At 40.8% G+C, this 19,843-nt stretch overlaps 1 protein-coding gene across 1 annotated transcript in view; it reads right to left on the reverse strand.

The window, feature by feature from the left end:
• Positions 1–19,843, reverse strand: part of CLASP1 (cytoplasmic linker associated protein 1) — a 181,951-nt gene that overhangs the window by 20,694 nt on the left and 141,414 nt on the right. Inside the window, exons 33-35 of the mRNA XM_054176222.1 lie at positions 10,495–10,638; positions 8,961–9,067; positions 24–174 (exon numbers count right to left, since the gene is read on the reverse strand). Coding sequence (XP_054032197.1) covers positions 24–174; positions 8,961–9,067; positions 10,495–10,638 — 402 coding nt within the window. The remainder of the gene's footprint in view (positions 1–23; positions 175–8,960; positions 9,068–10,494; positions 10,639–19,843) is intronic.

Raw genomic sequence — 19,843 nt, forward strand, 5'->3', positions numbered from 1 at the left:
TAATTAACCAAGTTAGTACTTACAATGTCACAGTCTTTCTTTCCATCACGTTTGATTGGCTCATTCAGGTCCTCTTGACTACGGAAACTAAATTTTTCAATCGCTTCTGTGACTCCACGAAGAGAGCTGTAGATTTCATCAGAATTTAGGTTCTCCGTGTCATAATCCAGCATACTAAAGACCAAACGTATATGAAATGTTACATATGACATTGGAATCCACTTCTGATTGTAAACAACAACAACGGCAGGTCAGAGACAGATGATTTGGCGTACCCTTTCCAACAATGACTGGCAACAACACATGGATGGAACCAAAGCAGTCTCCCTTCAAATGGGAATGAATCCAGAAGAAGATCCACTGAAATCAGTGGTGTTACACTGCTGTGAGGGTAAATCAGATCCACTGATTGTTCCATTCCACAGCAGTGAGTGTGCTAGCTTCCACAAACGAAAAAGGGGGGAAAAAATGAAGAACCACCACATTCCCAGCATGGTGATGGTGTTGTTTAAAAAGGAAAATAATGCAAACCAATCACTATGAGAATTCAGGAGTTGTGACAGCTGGTGGAAATGATATGAAATTTAAATGTCATTGATTTTTCAAATATATTCGATCAATTAATTCAAATGTGACAGATTTAAATGGAAATGAAAATGTACCTGAGATAAACCTTAGTCTAACTCATCCAATTGTCATTTAGGATAGTAAAACCAAAACCACTCGCACAATGCCTTGAAAAAAAGATGTGTTTTAGTGTTGAGCCTAAGCTTGGGAAATTCTCTCACTCGAATCTGATGCTTTCTTGCAGTCTGTCTGTGCCTCAGAAATTCCTCAGCAGCGTAAAACCACACAAGTCGTGTGATTCCTTGAGGAGCTATCCAAAATTAAGATCCATGAAAAAATGCCTGGCAAGCAAAGGCAGATGATATGACGAGAGGTGGCTAAGAAGAAAAGCTCCTACGAGCTTGAAGAAAATGAAAAGGCTTTATTGGCAGAGCTTTGCTCTATCTAGGAGAAGTCAAGTTTGCAAGACAATCAGATTTATCACATTTCCAAGAGAGATTTAATGAAGAGACACAGTAAGTGAGAACATTTTCTCTGGGTGAGTCTCAGATCCTAGTAGAGCCAGAAGCAAATAAACCAAAAGAATCTGAGACATTTACATCAAGTTGTTTGTCAATAAATCACAAGAAGTGGCTCCCTACAGGGGTGAATTACTATTTCTTAACAGTTTGGGAAGGCTGACAGAATGGGCTTGGAGGAGGACAGCTCAACAAAAAGTTGTGTGTTCCACAAAATAAAGATTCCCTGTGAGGTGGACGAGAAAAAAAAAGAACAAACAGAGAATCCTGAGTACACAGCTATTATTTTCAATAGAACTAAAAGTAGGATGTTAAATACCCAGAACCACTGCCTTTTTTTGTGGTGGTTCCCCCCCTCCCCACCCCTTCCTGGAAGAAACTCAGGAACCTCAAACAGAGACAGACTAGTGCTGCCTGATTCCTTTGGGATTACCACACTAAAAATAGCCATAATCCCTGGCTCCCAAGCAACATGCTCGCACTATACTCACACAATCATCAACAACGTGTGTTCTGACAAAGAAACCAAAGGACAGCTTCCCAACTTTAAACAGTGTCTGTCAGGCCAGGAAGAAAGAGAAACCAACCAACCAACCAGGAAAAACTGTTTATAAACCTACAGAATTCTAAGTATTGAGGGCTTTTCAGAGAGTTGAATGACTCTAGTGCACTGTGAGAGGTTTCCAGACAAAAGTGAGACAGTTTTAAGATTGTTCGGAAGTATCAGGCAGGGAGAGGAAAACCTTTGCTTCGTATGGCCTCAAAAATACTGATTTTGAGCTTGAGCACACTTAATTCATAGATCTTAAAGGGTTTAATCACACAATATCTAAGTGAGCAATGAAAGCACCATTTGAAAAGGCATACATGGAACTACTGATATACCCACACCAAGAGATGACATGACTTACCAAAGGTCACACAATGAAATCCATGGCAAAAAAAACCAAAAAGAGAAACAATCACAGATGTACTGAACACACTATCTTCTGCTGAAATCCTCACTTCTTTCCTGAGGGATGAATTTTGCCCTACTCTGCTACCAAAAAATGACTGAAGTACAGACTCTGCAATGCCGAAGGACTAAGGCAATTTCTCACCAAAGAGCCACCAATTTGATGCATTTTTTGAAGCACAAAACCACACTTTAGTAAATCTCTAAAGAATGCAGTGATTTCATCTCTCTAGAATAAGCCTGTGTAGGAGATCACATAATGGCCATGTTCTACATGAACGAAAACTCTACACATGAGCATGTGTATTGACAGTATGTGTACTGGAGATGATGGAGGGAATTTAAAATGGAACTACACCCACCTTTCAGGAAAGGTTAAAAAAGGACACAAAAGGGGCAGAGATAAATAATTATGATCCACATAGAAAACGAGAGGAAAGCCACAGGATGAATAAGAAGTGAGTAGAGATGAGCAGTGTTTAGGGATGTCACAATATTATTTTCCCTCTTCTGCTGCACTAAAACAATGCAGCTCTGTACAAATTTATCAGGATACAATTTGGAAGTTTTCCAGTCTAATATGAAATGCATTTTACTTCCATAAGCTATTATTTAGTTTCTAATCCAAACTATGTGTAAGTAATCCACAGTTTAGTATCCTCAAGCAGTACACAGTAACCCACTTCCTTGTACTTTCAGGCTCTGGGCTAGAATAAACATTGCATTATTCCAAACCCTAATGTCAGCTAATGAAAGGAGAGGGGTGAAAAAAATCTCAACTTTTAAAGACCAAAAATCAACATGGATCTCTCTCTTCCACAAATATCTTAGTGTCCTAGAAAAATCAGAACATCAAAGTTTCAATTCTGCAGGTACTCACAGAGGTACAGACTACGAGATACCATCTCCTTCCTCAGACGTCACAGATCGCCAGATTTTGAGCCCTCAAAGAACGGTTTGTTTGCTTTTCTTTCAATGGTTTTTCATTAGAAACTTCGTGCTTCAAGGAAAAACTAAATATAGTCCTTCCTCAGGTTACAGCAATATATTTTAAGCCAGGAGAAAATGCATCTACAGAAAGCCTGTTGTCAGAATATAAACTTTAAAAAAAAAAAAAAGAGATCCAAGGAATTCCACCCAGAGGTTTGACACATTACATTTATATTCAGAAAGGTTTGTGTGATGACAACCAGTATACAGCTTCAGTCCAGTATACTGACTGGAAAAAAATGTGAGGGCACAGGAGGAGGACCATATGTCAAAATTCACAATTGATAACCTCTGAAATTTGTGGTGAGGACAATTTTCATTTTGATATTACAAATTCCCAAGATGTTCCTCAATCACACCATGCAAGCAGCTGGTAAAAATCATAGATGCAAGCTTCATCCTCATTGTCCGATGAATAGTCAGTACCACAGATATGAAACTACTACTGAGCTCTAATTGCCTGCTTGAAAAGGCTCCTGTGCCACTCGCACAGTGTAGCCAAGTTGAAGGACCTTGCCTGTGCTATCCTAACGCAATCAGTGCCCAGCGGAAGTGCTCAGCAACTGTGTTCTGCGGTGGAAACCAACTGTGAAACATATACCCATTTGAGAATCTGGTAAGGAGGAAGACTCTGGAAAAATCCACTTTTTTTCCCCCCATTTGCATGCTGTATCTTCCCCAAGCAGTGAGCAAGTAGCTGCATGTCAGCTGCACTCTCTGAAAGCTATCATCATCTCTTTTCCTGCTCCATCCAAAGCCTCTGCAAATAATTTCCCATTAATTTTAACAAATCCCATTGTGTGAAAGGTAAACAATACTGTGACACCTCAGACAAGTTGGTTTAACAGGTAGCTTGTTACCTGGGAGAGTAAGAGCGTCTGAAAGTCTTGTGGGAAGGAGCAGTGGGGATGGAGTTAGGCTGAGAAAGGGGAGGGGGGTGCTTCGACAGCCCGTCTGCACTCCAACCCCAGAACCGACTGCCGTGACCAGAGGAGAAACGAAAGAGAAAAAGCAGAGAAAGGAGAGGGAGAAAAAAACAAAAACAAAGAAACTATAATCTAAATGGCTTAGTGCTGTCATGCTGCCTTGGAGAGGGAAAAAGAAATTAACAGAAACAGAATTAAACAAGAATACTCCATTGACCCTCACAAGACATTGTTTGGGCTTTTATTATTAATTTCCACTTCTATTCCTAACAAAATGATATGGTTCACACAAGAGGAAGTCCCTGGATTGTACTAACCAGTACATTTTACAAATGGATATAGCCTCCAAAATCAGCTCTTAAAATGCTCTAAATCAACAATCCCTGACCATGCACCTGTGTTCAAACTCTACACAGGTATTTGTGAAGCACAGAATTTCCCTGGAAGAAAATAAAGTTGGAGATGGGTTTTTTTCCTCCCTTTTTTCTTCCAAATCAGATCCCCAAAGGTAGTTTGTGACATTTCCTTCCTAGCGCCTTTATAAGAGCCTGCAATCAGGCCCTACACAATTGGCAAACCTTTGCAGGGCTTAAGATCTGATTCTATTTCACCAGATTTAAACTGATCCCAAACATCTAGCAAGTGAAAGTCAGTCTGGAGTGTAAATATATCATGGAAATTGAGGACTTGACCCCGGTTTCAGGAGGCAAACTCAGAAAGACTGGATGAAACCAGCTTCTAAAGTCAAGTCGGATCTCTCATTAAACTTCTGCAAGTCCCTTTTCTTAACTGTTTGATCTTGTGCCTATTGGTCAAGGCATCCATCCCTCTACCAGTTTGTCCAAGCTTTGTTTTTGTCCTGTTCCCTTACTGGTCTATGAATTTCAAATACCATTTTCTAAATAAGAATACAGATGCTTTAGCTAGTGCAGTATTCTGGATACTGCTTTGTTTCCATTAAGTTTAAGCACAGTCTTGGAAGGTTACATTTGTATATACACAAGTGAGAGATACTGCAAGACCAGAAGTGGCAAACAAATCAAGAATTGCTCTAGTGCAAACAGCAGCTAAGCCAGCTGAAAAATCCTCTGAAGAGTTGTGTCAGGAAATTCACTCATTAGCCAGTAATCCAAAAACATAGCTATTACATGTGACTGTTACTACAGAAATACACCAGAAACCCAGACTGCTGATCAGGTCACAAAGCTCAGGTCTCACCTACTTGCAAATGGGCCACCAAATAATGCAGGCTCGTCATCAGTACAGAAGGTGAGTGGTTTACTTTCAATCTTTTTCCATGTCTTGCACAATTCAATACAGAAACTGTCAAATTTCATGTTTCAGGGTATCTTCTAAGAAAAATTTCAGTGAAAAAAACCCAATCATGCAAACTTCAGTAACCAAATAAAACTGTTAGGTTTTTGTTTTGTTGTGTTTCCTCTAGAGGCCTGAAACTGCTTGGGGTTTTTTAGTAATTGAAACTATACACAGGTGTCTGGGCAACTGAAGGCAGAAACAGTAGGCTAAACCTATTAATTTGATACTCTTTCAAATTCTCCTACAGAATTCTAGGTGACAATTCACAACCTGAACATCTGAGTTTGTGGTATTTCATTTGCCATTCGGAATGGTATTCTTACACTGGAAGACTACTTCTCTTTTTTGTCATACTAGATTTTTGCTAAGTCTCAGAAGATTTTCTCTATCCAAGTCAAACTCAAGCCATTCAATCTGAGCACTGCCCAGGAAATATTTTTTCCTCTCAGTCAGAAGTTTGAGGTTTTTTTCCTATTATTTTCAGCCTTCCCAAGTGCATTCCCCTGCTTTTCCTCTTCAGAAAATGCCTCTTTCCTCCATAACTCCTCTCCCCCAAACTAAAACTGTCAAGACAAAGAAAAGCAAGTAAAAATGCAGAAATAATTCACAGATGCAGTGGATATGTTCTAGTGATTATGAAGCAGAAATGGATTGAGCAAATGAATGCAGAAGAAGGAAGGCCTCTCACCAAGGCCCTGAAATCACGCTACCCTTCTGAAAACATCAGGGGATACTTGAGCAGAAGTTACCATCTGCATAGGCAAATTAGCTGTTTGGATTAGCAATGTCCAGTTCAAGAAAAACACTGAAAATCTATCCACACACAAAAATAATAATAAAAAACCCCCAAGTCATCTGGAATTTGGTTGTCATGACAATCATATGGGAGAAGGAACATGACCTAAGGCAATAGCATACAAACATTCTACAGAAAGTCCATTTCAATGAAGCCTTGCTGATTGAGGATATTGTCCACAAACCATTAGCAATGTGGGAGAGCAGCTATGCTTAGCAACATTTCTGTATTCCTACAGGACCCAAATTGTCCTTTCTACACACATCCCAGCCCCAAAGACAGACACATCTCTAGGCATAACTCCTCAAAAATTCAAAGAAAAGTATTAACTTCATAGCAAAGCTGGCATTAAGAACTGAGAGAATCCTTCTTTTGCTGCCTGTAAAAGACATAGGTATGGACAAGGTAAGTAGAGCACACACATGGAGCATCCCAGGAAGCAATGGGCATACACAAACCTCAGTACAACCCTCTGGTAATGGGTCCCATAGCAATGTAAAGCCAAACCTAGTTTCAGAGGAGGGCTACACAGAAACTGTGGCAATCTTTATCCTTTTACACTGACATCAGAATGACTCAGGTGTGCTTATTTTGCAAGTTCCTAGAGAGGAAAGTGATATTATACCCCACTGATGAATAGGAAATGCCAAGAATTTGTAATGGAAATATGATACAGAAGCACCTATACCAACAACTGCAATATTGCAGTGCACCCTACTTCCCACAACCTGTTAGCACACCTTCCAAAGCCTTTTCTTCCAAAAGGAGGACAACCAGGTGTACTTTCAGAAACAGAATAAAATTCTCACTTGTTCTACACATCAGGGCCACTCTCAAACTGTGCTACACAAGACATTTTTAAGAAGGATGAGGTCCAGCAGAGCATCAGAAGCTATTGACCAGCAGTAATTGCCACCACCACCTCTCCCACAAATGGTAAAAGTCTGCAGCTGTCACTGCTCAGCGTCACTCACTAAAAACGGAGAACTTCTCTGCATATTTTAAAAGGTTTGTACAAGAGCTTCCACCTTCACCTATCATTGAAGAGTAACTATTATGCATTACTCTTGAATAACTAAGTCCAAAGAAGCAGGACACACTTCTTTAAAAAGTACCTAAATTTTTGGATCAACACCTCCAAGAATGCATTAGAAAACTCAAGGAGTGATTTCTAAAGGAAAGTACCTAGCCCACTGCATCAGTGGCAGTTTTGGTCTTGGCAATTTAATGGCAGAATGCTCTGGAATTACATACCCCTTCTAACTATTCCTTAGGAACACATCACAAGGTAAAAAAAACCCTCTGGTTCTTAAACTCAAAATGCTGGAAAACAACAGCAACAAACAAAGTAGCATGTGTACACTGAATGCTTCTATCAGTATTTTGATACATGCATCCTGACATCGAGACAGAGGAATGCAAAGACAAACTGAAATGCAGTGAGCAAAATGTCAAAACACAGTTGTGGTCCAATGGCAAAACCCAAAATGCATGCTAAAAGGTCATGGATTTATCAAATATGTGCCACATTCAAACATTGCCAGCAAAGCCACAGCGTAACCACAGGGAGACAAATCTCAGTTTGTTAATTTCCCAAGGCAGAAATCAGCAGGGCAACAATGCTCAAACTAGGCAAAAAGAAAGCAACATAGCTGGAATCACTCCCCTCCCCTGAAATTCTACAACTTAATTACTTAATGAAATCTCTGTTGAAAAAAATTGTAATAGGCAACTTAACCTTGGCTTGTAACCTCCTGGTCTAGTTTTGGATTATAAGAGATTTAGGGGTCACAAAGAGGTATTTAGATACCAAAATTTACTCAGGAAACTCCACGTGCTCTTCACGTGCTGCTGCAATTAGTGTAACTGCTCATTAAAGGTTAAAAGCCTGTGTTTCTCTTGACACCTGGGAACTCACATGTCTAAGCATCCCTGCAGACAGGGTTTAGCAAGTCATAACAGGGCTGGATCAACAGATTTCAGTGTAAGTTATTACACTGGACTACAAAACGCAGCCCTCGCTCAACACGTTTCCTTCTGTCCCTTCCATGACAAAGAGACGTGGCAGACAAATTTGGCAGCTCTTAAGCTTTCCTAGCATGAATTAAAGCTTGTACAGATAACAACCTATTACTTGCATCCAGCAGTCCTACCTCCTCTGCTTTAAGGTTTTATGGTGTGAAACATGTACATTTCCAATATCCACAAGTCCATGTTTGCTCAATATAATGTTTTGGAATGGCCCAATATATTCTAGGGTAGCATCTGTAGGTTCAGCTAAACATCTGCTTGCAATAGACCTGCTACCCAAAGTATTAAACCACTATTCTGCTGGTGAGCTTCCAGGACAGTGATTGGAGAGATATTCAGCACTGAAATAATAATCACTATATCTGCTTGTTCTACAGTCCTCACATACCATAAGAGTGGAACAGGAGATTCAACAGATCTCTCAGCAGAACAAGCACTGTACTACAATCAGATGAATTACTGGTCACAAGGGCACACCTGAAAACTAGACACAATTTGAAACCCTTGACCAGAAAGTCATCGTACACTGCATGATATTTGCATCCTTAGCAAGACCTCATTTCTAATGCTGCCATTTAATATTACCTTTAACCCACAAATATGGAAGACTTCGGAGAAGGCCTACTTATGAAAGAAAATTTAGATCACAAGAAAATACATTAAGATTACACAGATAGTATGAGGACAAGAACACTGAAATCAATTACCAACCATGTATTATCATGCTCTTCTTTGGAGCAATCTACTATAAACTTTTGGTCTTGTTTTTGCTTTCCAAGCGAGTCCTATTTTGCAAGTGCACACTCAATGTTGCAATCCTTCAGTATTTTGCAAGTGGTTTAATTAGCCTCCCAAATTACCTTGGAGACAGTCCACCATGGGAACAGTTGGTAGGTGAAGTTAAGGGGCTGGTTCTGCTGCTGGAGTGCCGGGAAGGAGTCCGACCAAGGGTATTGCTGGGGGAACCCTGGAACAGAAGAAGAAAGACAGGGATTAGCAACATGTTGTAAGGCACAGGCAGGAGTACATAACAAAGCCAGGTCCAAATATTGCCTTTGTTTGTGCTAAACAAGCTTAGTGTAGTTTTGGTTCTGGCTCTTCAGCTAAAACTCTGCAGGCATGATTCATGTAGTCATCAGTGTGTCCTGAGAATAAAGCAAGCACATGTGCATCTATTTATTTATTTATTTAACAATCCACAGAACCTGCAATTTAAACTATGCAACACACACTGCCTGGAAATATTTGCCAGAGAAATGGTTTATCAATCCACCCGGCGTCCAGGATTCTTAAACGTGATTTGCCAGGCTCTAAAGTATGCAGACCATTACCCTGGCAATTTAGCAATTCAATTAAGCAGCTATTTTCTGCATTGTCTAAAGCATTCTGATTGTGCTTATTATGGGCATAAGCAAGCAATCTAACTTACCATTTTTCCACTGGCCTGCACAATTGTTTATACCACAACAAAATGAGTAGAAATTGCTCCCAATTCTGACTCTCTTCACACAGGCTTAAGGTACAGTACCAGAACAAGAGGACACAGTCTCAGGCTGCGCCAGGGGAGGTTTAGGCTGGAGGTTAGGAGAAGTTTTACACAGAGAGAGTGATTGCCCATTGGAATGGGCTGCCCAAGGAGGTGGTGGAGTCACCATCACTGGAGGTGTTCAGGAGGAGACTTGATAGGGTGCTTGGTTGCATGGTTTAGTTGGTTGGGTGGTGTTGGATGATAGGTTGGACACGATGATCTTGAAGGTCTCTTCCAACCTGGTCTGGTCTGGTCTATTCTATTCTATTCTACTGCAGAATCTAGTCCATTTGCCTGGAAGCCTAATGCTACAGTTCTAGCTTAGACAAAGGTCTCCTTATCCCTACTGAAGTGCTAAAATAAGAGGACTCAAAGTCCAGCAAGTTTCACAAGATTTTCACAGAAGACGATGACAAAAAATACCCTAATTCTTGCTGCTCTGAGGTAAAAAGAAGTTTAGAAGCACATTTCAATCCTCTACTAACATATTCCTTGAGAGAAATGTAAAAGCTATATGTAAAACCAAAACATAAGGAAATAGGTGTAGACTGAGGAGACCTGGTTAGTCTCATCAAAGATCCTGACAGCTTCTTACAGACAATGTATCTGTTATTTAACCGATTTCAATAGTGTGGCAAACCTGGAAAATCTGTGGTATCGGGATCTCTGTTTTAGCCCAAATGTCCTTACTGGCAGGATTTTCAAAAGCACCACCGACTTGAAAGCACAAACCCCAACAATTTTCATGCACTTATTGCTTCAAGACAACAGTTACAGATAATTAATGCTACTGAACATCTGCAACAGCTTATCGGTGAGCTGCTGTCTTTGGGACTCTGCTATTTGTAAGGAGAAAGGCCTCTCACCACACTGGTGTTACTTGAGTTCTTGAGGTGGTTATGCAGAAGCTTGGTAGCACCATCCTGGAATGTTTTTGGCAAGGCACCAAGTAACATGGTAAACTCGGGAGTATTCAATTCAAAGAGAGAAATCAGGACTATTTGTGCTGCCTGAAAAGAAGCAGAAAAAGATCATCATCAATTTTTAGTCTTTGAAAAGAGTACATATTCCATTGGTAACAATCCTTACAGCAAACAACGTGTGTTTCATGCAAAAAGAAGATTCCAGCATTAGACTAATCCTTGATGTGCTCCTTGTGGTGCGTCATAAGGAACTGCCAACTGCTACAGTTAACTTTTTAGTTCTTAGAGCTCACAATATACTTTTCCATTTATATCATTACCCATTATCAGATGTGAAGCTATTCACAGCTAGTGACAAAAAAAAAATATCTTACTATTGTCCTGTCTAGCACATATTTCAATTGAACAAGTTACTGCAAAAAATGTGAGGAAACAAATAAACCCAGAAGATCAGATAGGACTGCAATCTGACAAGCTTATTTCATGAGACAGGTAATCCCTGCTTCGGTTTTCCCACCTCTCCTTGCAAGTCTCACCACGTCAGCAACAGTAGACTATCTCAAGTGAAAGATCTATTGGGATGGTGAGAACCAGTTTTCTCTTATTCATAGACAGGCTAAACCCCACCAGATTCCCAAAATTTAGTAAGTGAAACCAGCACACCATTCAATTGAGAATTTTACCAATTATTTCACTGGGCAAGGTTTTCCCTGTCTGCCTGGAAAAATAGCTGCCAGAACAGGATCTCCACTAACTCCATTAGCAAACATACAGCTCTGTGTATCCTGAACTTAGACAATGGAATCAAATGGAAATGGAAGAAGAATAAATCACAGAGTGCAGGTCTGCAAGAGTAATTAACATCACATGTTCTTAGCCAGACTTCCCATGCCATATACAACTTGTGTGGACTGCACTAATACTTTTCTTCTTCCTCTGCCTTTGCCTTCAGTATATATAAAAATATAAAAACTGCTTAAGAACAACAAAAGTGAAGTGATGATGAGGACCTCTAACAGTCTGCAGCATCATCACCTTCTCCAAAGAGGGTGCAGCCACTGTCACATCAACCTCCAGAATATATATCTGGATACAAAGAAGTGGCTTAGGCTCACAGAGTAAGCAGCAAAACTACACATGATCTTATTTTGGAACAGTAGATGAAACAGGCATAGGAAGAGCAGGCACTTTTGTCTGGGTTTTTTTTTTCCAGGAACTTTCCAAATCTTCCTAAAACCAAGACAGAATTTTAAAGAGAGTAACAATAGAATTCACTGCTGCAGAAATAACTGTACTCATTGTTCTCACCAATTCAAAGAAGGATTTTTTAGCAAGAAATGTATTCATAAAGTTGCAATAATTAAGTATATCTGCAGTTTCCTGTGAAGTGGAATCCTGTAGCAGGATCTGATTGGCCCAGAAAGCCAATCAGATCCTGGGCTGCATCAAGAGAAGTGTGGCCAGCAGGTCAAGGAAGGTGATTCTCCCCCTCTACTCAGCTCTGCTGAGACCCCACCTGGAGTACTGCATCCAGTTCTGGAGCCCCTATTACAAGAGGGATATGGACGTGCTGGAACGTGTCCAGAGAAGGGCCACGAGGATGATCAGAGGGCTGGAGCACCTCTCCTATGAGGACAGACTGAAGGAGCTGGGGCTGTTCAGTCTGGAGAAGAGAAGGTTCCGAAGTGACCTAATTGTGGCCTTCCAGTATCTGAAGGGGGCCTACAAGAAGGCTGGGGAGGGACTTCTCAGGATATCAGGTAGTGATAGGACTAGGGGGAATGGAATGAAGCTGGAGGTGGGGAGATTCAGGCTGGAGGTGAGGAGGAAGTTCTTCCTCATGAGAGTGGTGAAGCCCTGGAATGGGTTGTCCAGGAAGGTGGTTGAGGCTCTGTCCCTGGCGGTGTTTAAGACCAGGCTGGATGAGGCTCTGGCCAGCCTGATTTAATGTGGGGTGTCCCTACCTATGGCAGGGGGGTTGGAACTAGATGATCCTTGTGGTCCCTTCCAACCCTGACTATGATAAACTCGGGTACAGAAATACCTTTTCCTAGCAGAGGAGAATCAAAGTACCTCATTGCTTCAGTGTGCAAATTGCAATTCAAGCTATACCGTTCCTTCTGCTATCAGTTCCAATTTGCAGTAACACAGCTTTGTACATAACAAACATTTTTCATCCATAAAGGCTTTTTATGTAACATCCTTTTCATAGGGCCAAAGAAACTGAGGCACACAATGGGCTTCCAAGGACTGCAACAGGTCTTCAGACTCTTCATTCCAGATGGAACATGCTGCCTCCTGCCAAAACTCTCATTGACTTGAACAGAAACACAGTATGTCATTATTCACCTCACACTAAAGATCTAAGGATGAAAGAAGTGGGGAGAGAGTTTTCCCCATGGCTTTCTTAATTCCACACTCTACCCTCCTTTGACCTGAAGTTTTGGGCAAGTGCCATGAAGCCTGCCTGGCATCCAACAGGGTTGTGTATTTCCATACATGTTGATCCAAGAATTTATAAGTTTTCACCAGCACAGTATTTTCTGTAATAAAAATATTACTGCAAAGAAGAGATCTAAGAACAGCAATCAGCATGTTGAACAGAATGCAAAGTGCCAAGCCATGCCAAAGTACATTCCTGTTTGTGAATGGCATGCATATCCTGGATGGTTAGGAAGTGGACATGCAGATCTAGTGTGTCAGAATAAGCTGATCTCATATTCATTGAGATTAAAAAAAAAAGAAAGAAAAAAAAGGAAAAAAAGGAATAAAACAAACCAAAACCAGGAAAACTGATCAGCAACATTCCTACTTTGAGAGATTGCTCAGAGATGAAATATCAGGAGATTTCAACTGTTAAATCAGGAGCTGCCCGAGGTACAGTGAGGTGGAAAAGGATTTAAGATACCTTTGTCCCACATACCCCACTGATTGGCTAGAAACAAGGTCATCCTTGAGGACCTCCTAAGTAAACAGAGCAAAATAGGTGCAAGAGCACACACTCTACAGTGTTATGCTCTAAAGGTACCCTTCTTGTGACAGAGAGGTCTACGATGTGCCTCATAGATAGGAGCAAAATCTTCACCAAAGCTCCATCAGGGACTTTATGATCCTATAGCTTCTCTTTGAAGCACAGAGTTACCTAATTGATACAGTTTAACCCTAATGCACAAACGCTACTAGCACAGATGTTGTACTGCAAGAGTATCTGAGGGAAATCCCAGCTCCCAGAAATCCACTTTGTTCCACTTTTGTTTTTTTTTCTGCTTGAATGAACAGGACAGTTCACTCTCTCTCTTTGCACAAAATACAGCTTGTCTTTAGGAGTGTCTGCCAGTATTCTGTGTACTGGATGTTCTTCAGTAGCTTTGCTGATGCCTGCAAATAAGGATGTTGGGCTTTGAATGAGGTCCTGAACAGTTGCTCACAATGCTTCCAATCTTATGTGGTCTGAAAGAGAGCAGACCTACAGTCTGTGCTTTTTGAAATAAAGTCAACTACTACTACAGCCTAGGAGGGATGCTCCAATAAATGTCTCAAAAGCAACACTAGAACTATGTAGGTTAACTTTGGCTGTGTTCTTTTAAAATAGCCCTTGGTCACCCAACTGCACTTCTAGGTCTATTTTAGGCAGACACTTCAGCCATGATATGCTACTTAATATTTAACCCACAAACACCGTGGTCTCTGCTACCATAAAATCGAGAACACTGATAGCACTGACCTCAAAAAGCTCAATTGTCCATGCTAGCTTGAAATCAGTTACAACGTGCTCCAAGTTTCACTCTTGCAATACTTCCCAGTTCCAACACAGTTAATTTTATTTCAGTAATAAAGAGGATCATCAGCAGCATTTCCACACTGAATGTTTAGATCCAGACACGCTTGATAATCCTTGAAATTTCATTTATCAAGCTTACATTTATCTAGCCAAAGGACATCTTTTGTAGATAATATTTCTAAGATTTTTAAGCCTGTGGATTTTCAGCTTGTGACAAACCAGAGGACATTCTCAGAATCACCAGTCATTTCTCAAAATCTTGGCGCTAGTTTGATTAGATTACTCAAGGAATAAATAAATTTAAAGCAAGCAATTAAAAAAAATCAATCTTATTTCTCTACACAATGTACAAACATTCTTCTCCATGCAACACTCGTGCTTGATGATAAATAGTTGGAAGAACGAGTAATATCCTGACTTTTCCCTTGCCTTTGTCTCTCCTTGCTGTTAGTGTGGAACACTAATCTGTCTCCTTTCAGTGGCACATCAGATAGACCTTACAGATTATCTAATCTTAATGAAGCAATTCTCTGCTGGCTTGAGCTGGAGAAACTCCAGTGACTTCAGAGCCTGACTATGCTAGTGAGGGGATCTGGCTCCATGTCAGGCTCTTGAATCATGTGCAAAGGATTACTTATGTAACTTCATTATTTTCCTTAAAACAATGCGACAAGGGTCAAGCTCCACAAGCCAGTAGCAGCTCCCAAAGTTTCACACTTAGGTCAATGCAATTCATGCTGTCCCAACAGCCAGCTGCTAAAGGGACACAAATGATTTAGCAACTTCATGGGGGAGGGGGCTGGTTTGTTTGTTTTTTTTTCATCCAGGCAGCAGGTGTTGGTCAGCTTTGTCAAAATCTGTAACCTCTGTAACTTGAATTATAATAAAGCCTTCCTGAAATGGTTTGGACTCATTAAGGAATAAGATCACAGCTAACTGGAAAAATCCATCCATTTCAGAGAGGAAATGTGGCCAGTGATCTAAGCTTAATACAAGTGCCTTAGACTGCTGCTGTTGCTGGCCCAGTAGATCAAGCAGAGTAAGTGGCTAGTTGCTTGAGCTATATGAAAGCAGTTTTCAAATTATTCAGACTTTCATTGGCAGTGGGCTCACAACACTAGCAGCCCCATGAAAGGAGAGGGCCTCATAACCCTAATTGCATATGGACTACAAGAGAGTTAACAGAAAAACACAGCAAGGCCAAAAATTACTTCACAGACAGACAAGGCTTTTTCAGTCTCCCAGACAGGTCTTTTTACACAGCTCGACAGTTGAGTTGAGACTGCAAACATGATTAGTGTGATTAGTGCACAAAGCTTTTAGTCTACCTGTTTACATTTCTCTTCCAAGTTTCCTTCACCAGGCCCTGAAGAAGCTGTGGTTGTCCTAGCTGGCAAATCCTCACCCACCCAACTATGCATGGTCTGGGTTTGACAAACAGGAAAGTTTTTATTATTTAGAGAAAGCAGAGATTTCCACTAAACAGTACACATGCTATCTTTTTGAAGATGAGTTTTAAACAGTTGCCTGCTTAATTTCAAGTAAGAAAAAGCATTAATATTTGATTTCACCAAAAGAGCATTCCTTTCAGCAGAGGGCAGAACTGGCTCAGAAGTAAATTAAGCCACCACTCCTGGGTTTACAGATCCCTTCCTCCTTCTAGAAGACTTTGCTTTAGCAAGCTCCTAATGGCACCACTTAAAAACCTCTGCTGAGGTGCAGAGCCTATACAGTGCTGCAGCCAGATGGCACTTTCATCTGGGCCAGTCAGGAACAGGGGATTAGGTTCTTGCATTGGCCCGCACCAATCCTTGCAGACATCTCCAAGTTCAGGGGAAGAAGCAATTAAAAACTTTCAAACTCCTAACTCCAGTCTGGGCATCAGTCTGATAGAACAACCCTGCCCACAACTGTCTTGTATCATGTGATTGGTTTGGGGAAGACCCACACTAATGTCTACTCACTTTTGACAAACATAATTATACTCCGGATGCATCATGGATTTCACCATCCAGCTAAAGGCAAATGTGGGCTTAATAACTTCAGGCATACTGGAACAGAGAAACTCTCTCTCATGTCACTCTGAATTATACTAAACTGCAGATCAAATACAGATCCACTGAGATTGAGAGGCAGCAGTGACACATTAGGCAGCCTTTATTAGCACATACTGGCACAGGGCACCGCTTCAGCTCTCCGATGAGCATAGCTGATGTTAAATGAGTTAATTCACATCTACTGAGAGTGCTTGCAGGCTCTAAGCAAGCATTATTTGTGTACTTTCCTGCAGACAGTTAACTGTTAGCTGGTGCTAAACTAATGAAGTATCTACCAAATCTCCTGCTTGTTCCCTTTTCAGTCTAGAAGCAGATGATTATGGACACCCATATTATTAATACAGTGGTGTGAAGGACATCAGTTCAGACATAACCCAAGCATGTTAGCTTGAGTACAAGGGGGTTTTTATGTTTTCCCCAAAGGACATCTATTAGAAGACACTGTTTACATCCACATCCTGAAAAGGAAGAATTTGTTTAACAGATTTAAATACAGAATTCACAAATTAAATCCACATTGCTATTGTGTTTTACACAGTGCACAATAGATCAAGAAAGGCTTTTGCAAGTCATGGATGGTTGCATTACATGTGTCAAAGGCATCTCAAACAAGTGCCAGCAAAAACTATGCAGCAGTGAATCATCACATACTCAGATTACTGTTCTATAACAGATAAGGCTCCTCATGTGTTGTGACCTGGGCACAGCAAAGACCATGGCAAAACTGTTCATTATTTCTGGAGAGCCAGATGTTACCCCAGATGTCAAGCTGATAAAGGCTACTCTGAGTAACCTGGCTCCTTAAAAAAAAAGGCATTTGTTGCAATAAAGTTTCAGGACTTGAAGCAAGCATTGCATTTCATGAACAGCTGAGAAACATTTACTATAAACCTGACATGGTGTAAGTCTGAATTCTAAGGGACAGGTTCCCACACAAAGCAAGAAACAAGAAAAACTACTACAGTAAAATTATTTGTAATGGAAACATGCACTTTGATCTGCACAGAGTTTTGAAACGCTAGAATAAATATGGCAGATCTATCCATCACAGTGTAGAGAAAACAGCTATTTATTGGATGCATAACGTAAATATCACCTTTGATCTGGATAATCCTGAATTAGAAGCATCACCTACACCTATCTAGGGGTGTATATAAATGGCAGGTGTACACAAACATATTATGCACAGACACATAATACCAGCATGAGTATACACATTACGTGAAGCAATTCCTTCTTATCTCCTCTTATCGTGCACTAGCTCTTACTGTTTCAAGCAAACTGAAAAAATGTGCTTAAATTACAAACTGCTTTCAACTCAAAGGATACTGGAAGTCTGTAGAGATTCATTTTAAGGAAATCTAACCCAGCATCATGTTTCCAACAAGCACGTGATGATTTTCTAGCCTCTAACACTGGGGAAAGCCATTTTCTTTACACTGCGTACACTGAAAACATTTGGGCTTTCATAGCTCTCCAGCCTCAAATTCAAAACAAACAGAATAAGATGGCTACTATTTTGGAAACACAGCTAGGACACTGAGATCCTTTTTGCTCTCATATCATTAAAACAAGTAAACGATGAAGTCGACCAGGTGCCATTTTGGATGTATTACACTTTTTCCTAACGCTAACCGTGTTTAAATGCCTCAAAGGATTTCCTGTGAGCACGCAGGCTGAGTTTGACTTCTTTAGCAAAATCTTTTGGCTAAAAGGCTGACTTCAGCAGTATGGACATAGTCCTACTTAAGAATCTGTAAGACTGAAATGAAATCCTAAGGCCTGGTTCTCTAGAAACTTGGCTTTTCATCAAGTCCCCAAGGCACTCAAATTTGATGCAGGAACACTGCAAGAGTGCTGGAGAAACCTCTGCAACTGGGGAATATTAAAACAATTTGCCATTGAAGAGCATTTCTGCAAACATCCTTTTTGCCACTGCTACTGTAACAGGCCACGACCAACAGTGTTTATTGCTCAACACCAGTAAAGATAAACAATACCATTTCAGCTCACTAAGAGTCTTTGGGAGTGTTTTCACAGTGAAGCTTCTGTCCCAGAGTTGCTCAAATCAGCCTGATGATGGATGGAAAATTAAAGCTCTAGGAGAGATTTTAGAGGTTGTATGGCATCATGTCGCAAAGAAGCCCGATTTCATTTCCTTAGCCATTCTTACTTTCTTGTCTATCACTGATTCTCCTACACACCTCAGAATATTTTATCCAAATTTCTCTGAGCTTTATTGATACGGATTTCCTTATCAAAGCCACATCATCAGTATTTCTCAAGAATTGACATCTAGAGCCACTAATTAAAGAAGTAAATACATGTTCACTAGCTGTTTAAGCACATGAAGAATTGTTGGCCTACAGCTTTCTCTCTGAAATGTTGCTCATCTTCCAGTATAATTCAGGAACAGTTACTCAATTCATCCATTTTAGGAAAAACTTTAATGCCAAACTTGTTTTCTTTGGATACCCCCAGACATCTCTAGACTTCTAGGGCAAATCCAAGGAGGGCCTACCACTAGGTAGCAAGAGGGGAACTTCATCTTAATGTAAATCGCAACACAAGCACTCTCCTGGCCTTTACATAGAATCATAGAATTGATAAGGTTGGAAGAGACCTCAAAGATCATCAAGTCCAACCTGTCACCCAAGATCTCATGACTACTAAAACATGGCACCAAGTGCCACGTCCAATCCCCTCCTGAACACCTCCAGGAATGGTGACTCCACCACCTCCCTGGGCAGCCCATTCCAACAGCTAACAACTCTCTCTGTGAAGAACTTTCTCCTCACCTCGAGCCTAAACTTCCCCTAGCACAGTTTGAGACTGTGTCCTCTTGTTCTGGTTTTGATTGCCTGGGAGAAGAGACCAACTCCCTTCCTGGCTACAACCTCCCTTCAGGTAGTTGTAGACAGCAATAAGGTCTCCCCTGAGCCTCCTCTTCTCCAGGCTAAACTATCCCAGCTCCCTCAGCCTCTCCTCGTAGGGCTTGTGCTCGAGGCCTCTTGCTTCATTAAAATGGTTCTAGTTTCTTAGTGAATCCCATTCACTGCCTAAATTCAAGGACAGCTTGGCCAAACTCAGTAACAAGTGGGACAGCTGAAAGAAAAGGTATTTTCAGTTATGTAAGTGGAAGGATGAACATGACATACACGACAGGAGGCTGTGTTTAGGCTCTTCTAAAGAAGAGCCTAAACTAAGATTCTGTGTGCCCTCTCAAAATTACTCTATCCCATCAAATGCTGAGCATTCATGTTTAATAGAAGTTTCCGTTCACCCAAGCCTTGGTCAGGAGACTTCTTTTAGCTTTGGCCAGAGTCAAACCAGAAGCCTCATTCTAATTCCCATTCTCAAATTGGTGGCTCTTTTCCAGGATCAAACTATTTTCCCACACAGAGCCCAAGCTTGTCATCCAAATTCAATAAGCAGTTTACCTACGTAAGGATTG

Source organism: Dryobates pubescens, chromosome 2, assembly GCF_014839835.1.
Source record: "Dryobates pubescens isolate bDryPub1 chromosome 2, bDryPub1.pri, whole genome shotgun sequence".
In the NCBI taxonomy this organism is placed as follows: Eukaryota; Metazoa; Chordata; class Aves; order Piciformes; family Picidae; genus Dryobates; species Dryobates pubescens.